The following is a 16,166-nucleotide window of genomic DNA, read 5'->3' on the forward strand; positions in this document are numbered from 1 at the left end:
GACTTCAGGAGCAGGCAGCCAGATGCTCACACAAAGTGCATCATTCAGACTCCATCTACTGACACCAGCTCACACTGACATACATTTCACTCTTGATAAACTAAGAGATTTTATTTGTTTTGGACTGCTTTCTAGAATTTGTTTCCTATTTGCTGATCTCAAAAGTTTTTTCTAAGCAAATGCAATAGCTTCCTTGTTCATTTTTAAGGCTATACACATGCAAAGCTGCCTCCTTGGCTGCTTCTTCCCTTCACTTTCAGTCAAAGCTGCCTGTATCGTCCTCCATGCATGCAACCAGCTGCTTGGAGATGGGGCAGATGTACTGGCTGGTGATTGCAGCAGCATCCATGGCATCACTGTCTGAGTGGCTGTTTGGAGGAAAAAAAGGAGCAGTAGTTCAATATTTCTGGGCACACAGACTGCAGGAAGTGTGGCAAGGCCATCTTCACATTCACAGATGACTCCAAGGATCAGATGTAGGATAGAGGGACCTGGACCATGGCTGCCTGCAGTCACCCCACAAATGCACAGGCATTGCTGGTGTTATCATCCCCATTTATTCTAGGCAATGTGGACAAGAGGTACTAAGGGCCAGTGTTTTCCTCCTAATTTTAGTGATTTAATAGTGAACTGTCTAATTGAATGTGGTTGTTCGCTAGGAAGAGAACAATGTCCAGATGCTGAGACAGCCCATCCTGAGGTGTGAGTTTGAATCAATGACTGACTCTAAACAGGGTGGCAAAAACTTTCTATTGTAACTGTTAGATGAGGTTTCCTAATGGGATGAACAATTCTTTCAGTTCAGGATAACAGGTCTATAATTAGAAAAAGATATTATTTTTAATAACTGGCTTTTATGTGGCACTTCCTGTCTGTAAATCTCAATGCCAGCTTTGCATTAGGTAGACTGAGTGCTAGGTAGGCTTGGCACCTAGAAACAGAGATTACTGTGAAGGCAGGCAGGGAAATGAATTGAGATTGCACACTACCACATGCTACCTTGCTGTTAGATTAAAGTATTTGATTTCCTAGCTCTGCAAATTACCCCTGGGAGTGTGGCTGCTGGCGCAGTAACAGGAGGCACAGAAGTATGTGAGGGAGGGCTGCAATTCTGCAGTGACAGTCCCTGAGACAGTGCCTCACAAACTGATGGGGAATGAGGCAGAAGAGATTTTAAAATAGAGGCAATTTAATAAATCTTCCAACCTTTCTCTTTTTGAGGATGTCAGCCAAGCCCTTCTGATCTGCTACATTACATCAGACTTCTGTGCTTTGGATAAAAACTGGGCATTTAAAAGTTACTAAAAGTCATCTTTTGGCTTCAATACTTGATGATCAGGGCCATAGAGGTGAAAAATGTGTCCCACCTACCTGCTGTTGAGAAAACTCTGATACAACCACATAAAGCAAATTTCCTCCTGGCTGTTTCCTTCCTCTCTCCCCTGCACATCTGTGTTGACTGGGCCTGGAGAGCTGGTTTAGATAATGAAAATTAATAATAGTTTTAAAACAACAACCACACAGTGCAACCACCACAGCTGTAGAGCAGCACTGCTGTCTGGAAGGCAGGTTCACCCCTATCAGTGACCTGCCCCAAGGTCCATGCTCTGTTAACCTGCTGACTGTCACCATAGCTGTGCAGGAAGAAAAAGAAGTGTTCTCTTCAAATCAGGCTCAGACGCTTTCTGGCTGGCAAAGGGACAGGTTTTAACATGCACTTGCAATCTGCCTCATTACCCAGTACCAGCATGTCCTGGTGCCCATGGATATATGCCTTTTCCCAGTGTTTGTAAATTAAAAACCTACTGCATCTGCCAGGATTTTGTTGGTGGTACATGCCCCAGAAAATACCAAAGCACCCTGAGCAGATGGGAAGGAAACAATTTGCCTTGAGGAAAGGACCACCCTTGAAGGAAACCTCTCCAGGCAAAGTTGTCCCTTCATAACATACCAGCAGCAAGTACATCTGCAGTTGTGAGTTCTATCACAGTGCTCCACATGTTATAATTGATGATGTGCTCATATATGTGGCTTCAGTGGGAGCTGGTGGCCCTGTGTGTTGGTTGGATGAAAGGCCCCATATTTGCCAAACATGTGATTATGTCTGAAGTCTGCCCAGTTTGGCAGTCAGAGCCATGGGTGGGGACTATGAAACCCAGAGGTCTTCCTCATTCTGCCACGAAGCCCATTACCTACAAATATTTTCTCAGGTGTTTTATTTGAAGTCAGTAAAACACCAACAGCTTTTCCAAAAAGTTAAATCAAAACGCAAACAAAAAACTCCAGGCTGTGATCTGATGAAAAGTTTTATGTCCTCTAGATCAATCTTGATGAGCATCTGCAATAGATCATGTTGGTTTATGCCTGGAAATGGCTTCGGTGAGGTTTGTGTCCTGCTTTGCCTGCTGTGAGAGGCAGGACAGGCCGCTCGGATATCTCTGCTATCACACAGCATCTCCAGTCCCAGCCTGCTTGTCATTCTTTCAAGTTTTCCAAACCAGCTCAGGAGCTGAGACCTACCCCCCCCCGCAGCCTCCCCAGGAAGCAGAGCTCTTACCTGCGCTTGCGGCCCATGAGATTTTGAATGAACTTCTGAACTTGAGCATTTCCTCTCATCTTGCTGTATTCACTGGTAAAGAGTCCATCCGAGTGCCTCTGGGACCTGTGTCAGGGAAAACAGTACAACAGCTGCTGCTCCCAGCCATGTGACATGGGACTCATCACAACACAGAAATTTTTCCCTTCCCACCATCAAGGAGCCCTTTATCCCTCCCCTTCTCCTGTCTCCCCTCATCTTGAGCATCTCCTGGAAAACAACAGGATCGGGCTGGCTCTGGAGCTGGACATTCCCCTCATTACTGAGATTCCAGCTCCCACTGGAGACTTCTATGCCCCAGGAGGGTGGTTTTAGCTAGTCCTTACCTCTCCTTGAGGCCCACCAGGTTTTTGACTAGCTGTCTCACGTAGGCATTGCCATTCATCTTGCTGAGCTCACTGTGGAAGAGCCCATCAGCATGTCTCTCTGTCCTGGGAGGTTAGAAGAGAAAAATGAGGTGAAAAGGCCAGAGAAGAACAAGCATTTGAAACTGCCTCCCTTAAGGAAAGAAGGTCCTAAACAAAGATGGGCAAGAATTTGTGCCAATCTGGTAAAGTTTCATCCAAAAAAGGGCAAATCTTATTGGAATTTAAGATAAATATGTTTGTTAACTACCACACAGAAGAACTACTTGCACTTGTTTCTTACTAGTATAATCACCTCACTATAAGGATGAGGTGAGGTTAGCACAAGGATATGGGGATGTGAGGTTAACACTGATTCAGCACAATGGAGAAGGACAAGAGCCTGGAGAAGTAATGAATTAAACAGCCAGATACACAAACCTTGAGGAACAGGTAGATAATGGTGCTAGCACCAGAGACCAGCACTTGCAGGTGACTGATAAGCCATTAAAAGATGTGCTTAAAGCCTCAGCGACGTTTGAGGCCTTGTGCAGCCTGGTCTGGTGGGAGGTGTCCCTGCTCATAGCAGAGATGTTGGAACCTGATGATCTTTAAGGTCATTTTCAACCTTCACCATTCTATGATTCTATGAGCTATTATACTAACCAGAGCTATTATACTTCTGCCCAGACTAGTCAGTAGGCTAGATAAAAGGCCCGAGGTGTAGCTTCTGGAGAGATCCCATGTGTGTGTTTGTGTGTGTGGCCATGGAAGGGCTGTGAGGGGGTCTCAGCTCCATCCTCTTCCAGCCTAAGTCCTTTAGTCTCCCTATGATTATTTACCCCTGCACAAGTGGGAGGAGAGACAACCCTCCCAAAGTCTTACACACAATATTGTGAGCTGGTGAGCTTACAAGATGAACTATTTTTTATTATGTTTTCATGGCACTGGGCTATCTGAAACAGAAACTTCCACCTTTGTCAGCCTGCATAAGTATCTAGTTGGAAAACAGGCTCAGGAATGTCTTTTTTTACTGTAGTTTGATCTGTTTGGGGGCCTGATTTTTCTCCTGAAAGCCAAATCAATGTATCCATTCTTAAGCACGAAAAAGTGTTTACAACATTCACACTCATTTAATTAAATCAATTCAAGGAAGAAAAAAATTGAACAGTCAGGCAAAAGTTCTGGAAGGAAAATAAAAGGCTGACTATAGCGAGCAGGCTCTTTGAACAATAAGTTACAGAGGAAGCAGAGGCACAAGAAATGCTTACCTCTCCTGGGATGGAAGAGATGCTGAGAAGTGTGATAGGACAATCACAGGAATAATTAGTTGCCACAGACGAGTCATCAGAGAAACCATGTTCTCCCCTGAATTAAAAAAAAAAGGTTTTATGAGCAGCAGCACAAATGACCTTGGTCTTTGTCTGATACAGTTTGCATGCCACACAGAAGACATGTCTACATAATAACACCACTTCAACTAAATTAGGCAGAAATTCCTGCCAGCAAAGATAGTATTTATTTAAAATACAAAAGATGAACAACTCAAATCACTCCTGTTGTCAGTCATTTGGAAGTTGTTTGTAGTTGTATCCCAGAACTAGCACCATGCAGTCCCAGAGCAGGTCTGAGGTTGGCTGTGTAGGGTGATTGTGCTGGAGCTTTGCTGTGGGTCCATGTAACATGCCTTGAGTATGCAGGGAGGTATCATGGGAGTGAGTCCAGCAGTAGCATGACACCATAGAGAAAAAAACATCCTACTCTAAGTTTCTGAGATCTGACCCTTCAGGGAGAGGATTTGAAGCATCCATGAAAATATCCCGCACAGACAGTTATTAGTGTATCTGGAGAATGCCCAGGAGAAATCTGTTTGGGTTTTTTTTCAGGAAAAAAAAAAAAAGTATTTACTAAATAAAGGTTCACCTCCAAACAGGGGAAGAAAAAGGCTCTTGTGTGTGCCAAAGCACACAAAGGAAAAACAAAATAACACACAATTTCAGTAGCAGCAGAACCTTGTATTTTGTTTTCTTACTAAAATGAAAAGCACATTTGGTTTATCACAAGCCATTGCAAGTTTTTTTTCCCTTTTATTTCCAGGCTCTTTTTAGAGCCCTATGTCTGCAGAGCTGTGTGGCTTCATAAGAGGATGCCCACATTTCCACAAGGATTACTCAGGAGCTTTATCTGTAATTTATAATATACCTGCCTTCCTCCTGCAAAGAATCAAGCCTTGCTTTCTTAGTCACTATCCTAGAAACTCTCAGATAGTACTTGCTAAGCCAAAATCGAAGTCCTTACACTTTTATAATATTTAGTCTGAAACTAGATGGTACAAAGAGCATTAAAGGACTGTCAGAATTTCTTGAACACTTTCTAGCTGCCCTTCTGGGACTGTTTGTTACTCTAGAGATTATACAAGATGAGAAGAGGCAAGACGAGGAAGAACAAAAGTGGAGGATTTACACAGAAATGTATTCACTGGAAGCCACAGCACAAATATTTAATGAGGTTTGCAGAGCAGACAGGTGAAAGGTTTTGCATGATTAAGGATCCATAAGCTTCAGCTCACACACACTTCTGATGCTTTAGGGTTGTGTTTTCCTGACTGATTTGGCTTTGAGGAGGATGGAATAAGTAATACAAGAAGGACATTTCAAAGACCAGTTTCTTATTCTAGTTCAAACAAAACAGATTCCACAGTTCTGCTTTTGAGCTAAGGGACACGAAAGAGCTGAAAACAGCCACCAAATATAGAGCACACCAGGCTTCAAGGAAGGGAAGCCTGGAACCTGAGCCAGTCCTTCAGCCTGTCCAGCACCTGCCATGCAGTGCCTTGACCCTGGCCAGGATCTCACCACAGCATTTTGGCCTTCCTTGTGCTAGCCCTTGTGCCTTGGAGCACCACATTTAAGAGGCTGTTTTAAACTTCCTCCCTAGCCCTAGATTTTCCCTTCTTTTCATAACCTTCTAGCTGTTAAACATGCAGATCAACTTGTCTTTTCCCTTTCTGGATATAATTTTGACTTCTTTGTGCAGATCATATTTGCTCACTGAAGTTGCTAGGAGCAGTAAAGACTGCTGGGGAACTTTTCCTGTGTATCAATAATGATGATTATATGATGAAGTGCATTGTTTTTTTTAATCAGTCAGGCCCCAGGGAGGAGGCAGGTCTTCAGTGTCATCACAGTAGAGCTGTTTAACCTTCTTAAAATACTTCTGAGCTTTTTATTGCCCTCCCCAGTGATGCTGGCTGTCAGTAAATGCAAACTCCTTAGCAATCTGGGACCTCTAGCTGAAAGAGGTGTGTGCCAAGCCAGCTCAGGACCTGGGAACATCTCAGGTTTTTCCAGCAGACAAATCCTACTGTTGAAATGTCAACTGCACCCAAAGGCTTTGCTGAATCATTGCTCCTATCGCCCTGCAGGAGCACTAATGCTAACAGAGCTTCCAAAAAGGCTGCTACACAGGCAGTTTGCACACCTTGCTCCTGCCCATCTGTTGTGCTCTACCTAAATCTAAAGACCATATATTTCTGGAAGCCATCTGGTCCCGCTGCTGTTTGAGTTCCATTCCTTCCTCTGGTTGCTTCAGAGGAGGAAGACCCCACACATTACCAGCATAGCTCCTCAGGAGGTGCATGGCCTCATGGCAATGGCTCAGCAAAGCACCACCGAGGCCTGAAATCCACCACCCAAAAACTGAAAGAGAAGTCATCTGGTCCAGCCTGGCCATGTCAGCACAGCAGTACTCACCACACTGCAGTCACTCAGGCTCTCTGCTGTCTCACAGTTACGATGCACCACTGTCCCACTGCTCTCCATGCCCCCCTATAAATCTGCAGCCCTTATCAGAAGCAATTATTTGGGTAAATATATGAATATGAGTGATCATGATTAACAGCAAATAATGCATCCAGGCTGGAATGTCCTTTTAATTACTCTCTAAACCTGATCAGGTCATTCGCAGCAGTTTGATGGACTGTATTTCTGCTGATGGGTAATAATTCCAGCTCTTGTCTATTATTACGGTAATTTGTTGGGCAAACATCCCTGTACCAATTGATTCATTATGATTGTCGCCATTATCTCTCCTCCTGGCTCTAATCACCTCTTGATAGGAGCTTAATCTTCTGTTCTTCTTTTTTTAATCCTGCCTTGGGTTTTTTTTTTGCAATTGCCAGGAACTGTCAGTGAGTGTATGTGTGTACCTGCTAAACAATATGTTGTGTTTTTAGGGCAAACATGGCCTGATCAGTAGGATGAGGGCTGACTTTTGCATGGGGGGACAATACTTTCAAGCTGTGGTTTCATAGACATGTCTGGGAAAGGTTTGCTGAGAACAGACTGCATCACAGCTTCAAAGAAAGCAGCACGTTTATACAGGCATAGAAAACATCCTGAATGTATTCCCTGCCTTTGCTGGGGTTTGGAGCTCATTGCTCTCAAATATGCTACTAAAGGCAACATGGAAATACAGGGAGAAAATAGGATTACACCCTTTCTTTATGTTGTATAAAGTAGCTTGGAAGGATTAATCGTTATAAATAAATCTTCTTATCTTCCAGCTGGAGAAAAATACCATTTTTCTTGTCTATTTATCTTTTTTCTTTGGAAAATCAGAGGGCTTCCCCATGACTAGAGGGCTGGGAAGGACCTGGTTTTCCCTGTCATCTCTCCCTTGGAAGAATAACCCACGCTCTGATGAGCAGCAATCCTCAGCACTACTGTGTGTGACTGCAGGCTGCTGCCAGAGCCCTGCAAGACGGAGGGGAGAAACAGTGTTGAAAAGTCTCCCCAAAGAGCTACCATGGCCACTGCTTGGACAGAGGAACCCATTTTCTCCTTTGAGACAGTGCAGGTTAGTCCTGCACACATCCAGGCATTTCCCAACTTTCTGCAATGGCTGCTTTCTCCAGCTGTTAGTGCTGTCATTCCTCCTCCAGCCTTTCCACCGTTGCTCTGATGCCACTTTCTGCAGCCTCATTCCATGCACTCCCTCTCTAGACGCCCAGGTGTGGATGTGTTGTGAGTCACATCCTTCTCCCATGGCAGCTGAAAGCTTTTCTAGGCACCCAGTCCTGCTCTGGGAGTCCCCGGTGACATCTGTGACATCTGTAGTTCTTGTATTTTTGCCCTTTGCATTTAAATATTAATATTTTTTTGTATTCATATTTTCTGTGTGCACCAGTGGTGGCCAGCTTCAGCCTGGGCTCCTGGTGTTGCTAATAATCAACAACTGACAAAGACCATGTAGGAACAAGACAAGGAGGAAAATAAGTTTCTTTTTAAAAGGCTAAACAACATACAGGGAGCTTAAAATTACTGATATGATTTCCTTTCCTTTGCAAATATCCTCAATAGGTCTGAAATGTCCTCAGGCTCTTGGGGGAGATCAGTTTGCTTCGAGAACCTAAACAGGTCTGGGTAAGAGGAACATAGAGGAGGTTGCAATGATGAAGTGACCCCATGGTGGCAGCAGAGGGTGAGTAAGAGGAGAGTAAAAGCTTCTGGGGACTGGAAGAACGTGAACTAAGAAACCTGATCTACCTTCTTTGCAACAAGAAATGGGTTTTGCCTTGCAGCAACAGCGGCAGAGAGTGAAAAGGTGAAGGCGTAGAAAAGTGTGTGGCAGTGCCCAGCACTGGCCGAGCATAATGCAGGTGACAGCCACGGGCTTGAGCTTAAATGCAGCTCCTGAGCCTCTGGTGAGGGAATTCAGGATCTAGGAAAACTCAATAGCTTTTGCCAGATGCAATTTATGCCTGGATGAATTGGAGCCCAAACCAAATCCCTAGTCCTGAAACAACATCAGAATCTCCTTTAACCAGAAGTGACATTGAAGTATCATCAGGAGACATTATGGAAACAGGAGTGATAAATGACACTGCTTAGCAATATCAGCTGAATAGAGCTCTGTGAATTTGCACCTTGCTTTTTCCATTCTCCATTTGTGTGAGATTGAAGATGGGAGTGGAGATTCCCCTGGCCCACATCCAGCAGGTACAAAGCGTGATTAAATCATCCATTAATGGCTGTAATCTAAGCCATCATCTCTGCAGCATCATTGCAGAGAAAAGCTCCCCACCACTGACTCAGAATGACAAAGGAAAACGAAATGATTGCCCTCATCTGATCCCTGCTCCTTGCACAGTTCTCATACCCGAAGCTGCAAGAAGTCAGGGCTGAGCTGATCCTTGTCACCAGCTGCCAGTGGCTTACCTGCACCAGCACGGTGCCACCAACAGGGAGCACAGGAGTGCTGAGGCCATGCACCAGCACTCTCCGAGGAGGGCAGGGACAGATGCCCCGGAGCAGGAGGCAGAAGGGATCTGTGAACCTCGGGGCCGTCCCTGAACTGAAAGTGAGCTGCTCGAGGACGCTGTCAGGTGTAAAGCCACCGCTTTGTGCAGTCACCTGTGCATAGGCTTGACACCAGCTGACATGCACAGCGTGGAGAAAACCCTGGTGAGCTGCATTAACTAAATCCAGGGGCCACGAGCGAAAGGACTGTTCCCAGCAGCAGCCTGAGGTGGGGGGGTCACCAGCCCTCCAGTGTGCAAGGCAGCAATTTAGCACTGTTGCATGTAAGAGCTCCAAATCTGGCAGTATTTAAGGAGAAACCATGGGCCTGGCCTTATTCTGTGTTGAAGAAAAAGACACAAGAAACTGCATTTTTTGGGGGAAAACCAATCCAAAACAACAACAACAACAAAAAAAAAAAACTACAACGTTTCCGCATAAAGCCAGATATCCTGAGCCCACCCTGCAAGGAGGATGCAGGCAGACCCTCAAAAATCAGCATACAAAGTTTGGGGAGGTCGCTGCGAGTTTTGAAGGGCAGAAAAGCCCATTCACACTTCAAACACATTGATACAGGAGATCACAAAAAATCTTCCTGAAGGAGCAGTGTGGATGCATCCAGACTCCACTTCCAGAGAGCTTCAAGAACAGGCTGGATAAATGCTGCTATAGTATCATGTGGACATTGTTGCTTCTGCCTTGGACCACAAAAACCCATCCAGCCTTTGGAGATGCTGTTTATCCAGGGCAATCCTTACAAGGTAGCATCCAGATTGTCCACTGTCCAGAGCCCAGCAGAGTTACTGCAGCAACTCAGGATCTGCTGGGGCTGCTCTTCATCACAGAGACACCTTGGTTGGCCAACATGTACATCCCAAAATGCTCCTACAGCTTCTGCACTGCTCTCCTTGATGTCTGTAGCCTTGAGATGGCTAAGTGCACAAGGGTCAAGACAGGCTGAGAGACTGAGTAAGAAACATCTCATTCACCACACATGTCCAGCAATGGTGTCACAAGTCCTGATGAAGCTGTCTAGGTGGAGTTAACCTTCAAGGAGCCTAGGCACATCCAATGGCAGCACCTGCTGATGGCATGGGAGCTTATTGAGGTCAGATGGTACTAGGAACTGAATGGCTAAATCCTTCCTACGTAAAAGTAAAATACCCTTTAATCAGCTTACAGGGTGTTCAGGAACTTCTACCTCCCCCATTCTTTTTTTTTTCTTTCTTAATGTGTATGTGTGAGTCCATGTGTATAGTGAAGATTTTCTCTTGTGTGTTCACAGGTGAGCATTCCCTGTGCCAAGGAGCTGACCATGATGCTGCTGCCTACTGAGAGCAGTCTGGAGTCATGTTCTTGCACCGCTCCAAGGTCTGTAAGAGAAAGGATCCTAATTTGAATAAGGGGATTGGAGGATTTAGTTTTCTAAATGCTCCTTTCTTGCACAGGATAGTTTCAGGACTGGTTTTAATCTTTACCACTTGATTTTGTAATTTTGGCTGCCAAAGGGTTGAGTGGGATGGGAGGAAGGGGTGAGCAGGAGCAGCTGTAGGTGGGGTTGGGAGAGGAAAGGAGAAGGAAAATTGCATTCCCATATGTCTACGGGACCTCAGAAAAACACCTAATCCACTCCCAAGCCCCAAGGGGAATGCAATTATTATTCCCAAACCCTGAGCAGGTTAAGGAGCAATCCTTGTCTTGGAATAAATGCAGTGTCACAGAAGCATGCCAGCCCCCCAGGATCCCTTTTGGAGGTTTGTGCTTAAAGCAATGCAGAAAACAGAGGAAAAAGCCATGTGCACTCTGTTTTGATGACTTCCCAGCACCTCTGTCTGTGCAAATGCCTTGGAATGGGAGAGCCCTGTCCTTGAAGCCACACACCCCTCCATGGCAGCCTGTGATCCAGCAAGGGGCAAATCACTCCAAACAAAGACTGCATCTAGGATTTGTGTGGCTGTCTCTCTGTTTGCCTACACGGGGTTTGGCTTCTGATCTGCTCTTGCATTTGTTTAACTGCTTGTGTCTCTCCTCTGCTCTGTTTGACTGGGCAGCAGAGTCCAATAAGCCAGGTGGGACTGTGTTGTGCTTTGCTGCAGTATGTGGCACCTTTCTGCATGTGCACCAGTTTTAAAAGAAAATTACAATGTAGGGACCAAAAGCATTAAATATCACATTCTGAAAAGTGCTCTGAAGTCTGAAAGGAAGATACTGGACATACTAGCTAGCTCCATGGTTGGCAGTACTTCCCAGAGGCACTTCCCACAGCAAAACCTTTGGCAGTAAACCCCACATCTTTTGAAAGAAGAGATTAAGAAAAATATTAGGTGTTTGGCTCACTTTGGAAAAAGATATGTTTGAAACATTTTACTAAGAATTGGGAAAAGAAAGGGGAACAGTGGTGTGTGAGCGGTACCTTGGGTGCTGGCAGAGTGCCTTGGCTCTCCATGGGATGAGAGGCACTTTGGAAGCAAGCCAGAATACTTCTCATCCCCCTGCTCTGGAGTGGGGATGGGTACTAAGGGTGTGAGATGCTCTGCTTGAGGATGCTGGGCTGGAGCCAGGCTCACCCTGCAAAAGCTGCTCCTTGCACAGGCTCACCTGCAGCAAGCAGGAGACAGCCTTGGATTTGGAAGGGCTTCTAAGAGGCACTTCCCTCCTGCCAGCAAATCTTCCTCCCTGATTGGGAATAGATTGAAAGAAACCAGGGTTCATTTGGCCATGACTGGCACTGTGACCCAGAAAAGCAAAATCCAGGCTTGGAGCATGGTCTTGTTTTCAGAGGAAGAGGGGAACTCTGTTTTCCCAAACTATGTGCATGTTACAGCTGTGTCTCTGTCACCAAGGAAGCCCAAAGAGCTTTTTAAACACCTGCAAAGACAAACAGCTGCTGTATCAATTGCTTGCTGTTTCTTTATACTCTATGGACCTTCTCCCAAAGCTCCTTTGAGGACTGCCAGAGTGGGGGCACTGCCTGTCTCCAGGTTGTCTCCACGGTGTGGGGTGCATGGATGGGTGAACATATTACTGCAGGGACACGAGGGGGTGTGATGGGTGGCTTCCTCCCTATGACTGCCCTGGCCATCTGTGCCCTCCTGGCCTGGCCTTGCCCTGTGCCCAGCTGGAAGCTGCCCTGTGCCTGGCCACAGAGGAGCTCCGAGGGCCACCTCCTGGCAGCTGAGCTGTGCACTGATGCTCCCCATGCGTCTGGCCTCAGCACAGCTCTAATTGGCATCAGTGCCCATAATCTCAGCCTCCAGCTGTTTGCTGTGTCTGGGGAAGAGGAGAAAGCACTTCAGGGAATTAATTTTAATTATAAGGATGACATGTGCTGTGTCCTGGCTGGCAGGCAGGCTCGGCCCAGCTGTTCCAGGTGTGCAGTGCCAGCAATGAGCACAGCAGTTCCTGACAACTACACAGCTGCTTGGGCTTTGATTTGGCTGCATCCTTCTTTGGACTTGGTCAGGGACCTCAAAGGACATCCCTTCCAGGTGAATGAGAACAGGCTTTGTGGAGATGAGGGTGGAAGGAGGTGCACTTCTAGGTGTTTGCTGCTCACAGGCATTCCTTTTGCTGCCTATGTTGCCTTGCACTTCTCCCCAGGAGGTTTTTCATAACAAGTGGATCTAATAAGCTCAGCCATGTTTTAAAACCAGCAGGGGCTCTTGAAGTGTATTAATCTGATCTGCCCTAGGACACAAACCCTTGTACTCCACCAGGCTATCCCTGTGTGAGATCAATTCTGTGGCTTATTCTGAAACCAGGCATCCACAAAAACATCTAATTTTGACTCTAAGCTGACAGAGATGGAAAATCCAGCCTTTTCGTTTGTAGCTTCATCCCCACAGCTAATCACAACTGAAAATGCTTGAGTGGTTACACCTTGCATGCATTTATCATAAATTCCCAGAATGTTAAATGTCAAAAGATCTATTTAGTGTGTACATAAATCCCTGCAGCTTCTTAGAGGGGGACTCAGGGAGCCTGAAATGCCCAGAGAGCATGTCATCCTCATTCCCCTCCTGCAAACGTTAACCGAGGGGCAGGGTGCTGCCTCTATCTCTTGGAAATGCATTACAGGCAGATTGTAAAGCAGGACAGCTTTTCTGAGGATGATACTTTCACAGAGAATTGCTCAGCTAAGTATGTCAAATAAAAGGAACAGGATTGGCTTTAAAAGCTCTTTATTTCCCTCTCTTTGTTCTGAACCTGAAGCTAGCCCCAGTGTTCTGCTGCCCAGCTATCAGGGAACTATTCAACATTTGAGTTTAGGCACATCTGTGCTGAAAACTTGACAGGTAATTTTTTCTCCTTTTCTATTAAAAAATTCAGTGCCACAAGTGTGGAAAACTGGTGCTAAAACTTCCACATCTTTTGGGAGACTCTGACTGATGTCTCACTTTATGACCTTCCTTACCCTTTGAACTGGTTCACAATCAAATCCTCCTCATTAACTCATCTGGAGAAGTCTCTGAGGGATTCCTCCCAGCTCCTTGGAGGATCAGTTCCACCACAGCAACTTCCAGCAAGCAGAGGCTTGCTCAAAACCTACCATACTGCTCATTTGCCTGAGTTGCTGTTAAAAACACACTCCAAAACCCACGGGGAAGGCCGATCTCCCCCTGTTTTGTTGGTCTGTGTAAGCAATGGGTGCTTTCCAGATGCTGCCATGATCTGGTCTCTGGCAGCTGAGCTTGTAGGTGGCTGGAGGGCAGTGATTGTGCTGACTGGCAAGGTCTTTGCATGCCACAGGCTGCAGGTGCATGGGACAGAAGGAAAGGCAGAGGTCCTGGGAGGTCCTGGGTACCAGTCTCATTTAATAGAATCACAGAATCATTAAGGTGGGAAGGGATCTTAAAGATCACCAAGTTCCAACCCCCCTGCCATGACCAGGGAACCACCAGACCAGGTTGCACAAAACCTCATCCAGCCTGGCCTTAAAAACCTCCAGGGATGGGGCATCAACAGCTTCCCTGGGCAAGCCATTCCAGTTCCTCACCACCCTTATAGTGAAGAATTTCTTCCTAATATCTAATATTTTCCCATATTTGACAAGCACTGATAGGGGTTTATTTCAAGACTCTATTCCTAAGCAGACCTCTCTTTGCTAGAGGGTCTGGGGAACCAGACTGCTAGTCTAAGAAGGGGGAAAATGAGGCACAATCTTATGTAAGGCTGAGGTGTCCATGCTAGCAGGGGTTGCTGCTGTTCATACCTTGTGTCCTTCAGAGCACCTACTTATGGCAAAAGAAAACATTTTTTTGTGAGAAAAGAGCAGCTGTGGGTGGCTCTCAGAGCCTCTCCACCTGCTTGCCCCGAGCCAGCAGGCTGTCACAGTGTGAGGCACCCTGTGCACATCCAGGCAAAAAAAGGGTTGTTCCAAACTACTGAGCACAACAAATACTCTCCAGAGGTGCTCCTAAGCATTCACTGTCCATCATTTTGACATCTAACTCTTCTTGCTTTCCACGAAGGTGACAAATGACTCTGCCCTTTGTCATGTTTTCTTTCTTGCAATGACATGAGATGACTTCTCTGGATATGCTGATATATTACAGACCTTTCTTCTCTGCTAGGAGGACAGCTCATCTCACCCAAGAAAGGGATTGTCTCTACTGCCTGTACCTGCCAACAGACAAAAAGGATGCTTTCCTGCCAGCCTTTGCTCTCTAGGATTCACTGCTCTCTGGAGACACTGTCACCCACCAAATCTGGACCAGTTGGCCCACGTGAGTAGCTCAGCCAGGAGCTGGCCTAGTGGGACATGGTTTACAGCCACTGCATCTCCCAGGGGATGCTCTGTGGGCAGTCAGACACTCAGGAACCCTGGGACCCCCCAGCAGGGAGCAAGGGTTACTGCAGCCTGTGAATTTGCAATGGATGAGCTGCCCTAATTAGTGCTTTGCACGGCTGCTCTTTTTTGGAAGTCAAAAGCCTCATTTCACATTAGTTTAATCCACCCTAGGATTAAACTAGTTTAGGATTAAGGCACTGTTAGTCTGGAATAAGGGCTTCTACACAGAATTAAGAGCCATTCTGCACAAACTCACAGGGAAAACTGAGATAATGAATATAAATTAACTGTTAAAGTAGATTAGATAAATGGCATTAATCCCTGTGGGAAGGCAGAAGGCCTGCAGTCACTATTCCATTGGGCTCTCTTTGCTGCTCAGGTAGTTTAAACATAAATATATTAAGGGTGTTCTGTCCACGCAGGGTTTCAGTGCAGTTTCATTAATGCATTTCAGGGCCTCCTTTAGCTAATTTGAGTTGATTTTTTGGAGTAAAAGGGTTCTGGTAAAATTGGTCCTGCTGCACCAGCTCCTGGCTGAGTGAAGGCTATGACAGCATCTCTTGTGCCAGCAGTTGAGTTTTAGGGACCAGCCACCAAAAGTTGTGACCAGGAGATGGAAACCACTGAGCAAACACACACTGCCAAGACATGTAGGCTTAAAAACCACTGGTGGGGGAGTTTTGTTTCAGTTTACTGCACTTGATAACACTCATCTTCCTTGTCTGAAGTTCACAGCAGATGTGGGTACTGCCAAATGAATTCTTCTTAACCTGACAGATGTGCAGTCATGCTTGTGCCCACCTGAGTCCAACACAAACTATTCCCAAAGGAATGTGGGAACAAAGGCAGAGCCAAAGGAGTGGGAGTACCCACTCCAGTGCTGATGCTGAGAGTGCCAGATTTGGAGAAAGGCCAGGTCCCACTCAGGGCAGATAGAAGGGTCTCTCCTGTGCTATGCAGGACTGAACTTGGTCTTAGCACACTGATTTCAGTGCATCTCAAAGCTGGGTCTAAGCTGGAAGAGGGAGATGACTAGACAAATCCACAGATACTGGGATCAACATGAGGGTGGCAAACCTACACTGGGGATGGGAGAGAGTGGTAATAAGACTCAGTAGCTATTAGAAGGGTGGCAT

General features: G+C 46.0%; 2 protein-coding genes across 2 annotated transcripts in view; one reads left to right on the plus strand and one right to left on the minus strand.

Moving 5' to 3' along the window:
* Positions 1–256: 256 nt before the first annotated feature.
* LOC104385139 (glucagon family neuropeptides-like) lies at positions 257–4,300 on the minus strand. The gene is made up of 5 exons (XM_009993552.1): positions 4,212–4,300; positions 2,923–3,027; positions 2,558–2,662; positions 1,372–1,473; positions 257–368 (listed from the first exon to the last, which is right to left on the minus strand). Exons 1-5 carry the CDS (start codon positions 4,298–4,300, stop codon positions 257–259), a joined length of 513 nt encoding a protein of 170 aa, XP_009991854.1.
* Positions 4,301–7,746: 3,446 nt separating this feature from the next.
* DRD4 (dopamine receptor D4) overlaps positions 7,747–16,166 on the plus strand; it is a 22,951-nt gene continuing 14,531 nt past the window's right edge. Inside the window, exons 1-2 of the mRNA XM_009993553.1 lie at positions 7,747–7,797; positions 10,525–10,610. Of these exons, the coding sequence (XP_009991855.1) occupies positions 7,747–7,797; positions 10,525–10,610 (137 nt within the window). The remainder of the gene's footprint in view (positions 7,798–10,524; positions 10,611–16,166) is intronic.

The sequence above is a fragment of the Chaetura pelagica genome, unplaced genomic scaffold, assembly GCF_000747805.2.
Source record: "Chaetura pelagica isolate M959 unplaced genomic scaffold, ChaPel_1.0 scaffold613, whole genome shotgun sequence".
Lineage (NCBI taxonomy): Eukaryota > Metazoa > Chordata > Aves > Apodiformes > Apodidae > Chaetura > Chaetura pelagica.

Coding starts and splice junctions, on each gene's coding strand:
- LOC104385139 (XM_009993552.1), bottom strand. CDS start 4,300: ATGGTTTCTCTGATGACTCGTCTGTGGCAACTAATTATTCCTGTGATT. Junction 3,028..4,211: donor TCTCTTCCATCCCAGGAGAG/GTAAGCATTTCT, acceptor CTAACCTCCCAG/GACAGAGAGACATGCTGATG. Junction 1,474..2,557: donor CTCATGGGCCGCAAGCGCAG/GTAAGAGCTCTG, acceptor TATCTAAACCAG/CTCTCCAGGCCCAGTCAACA.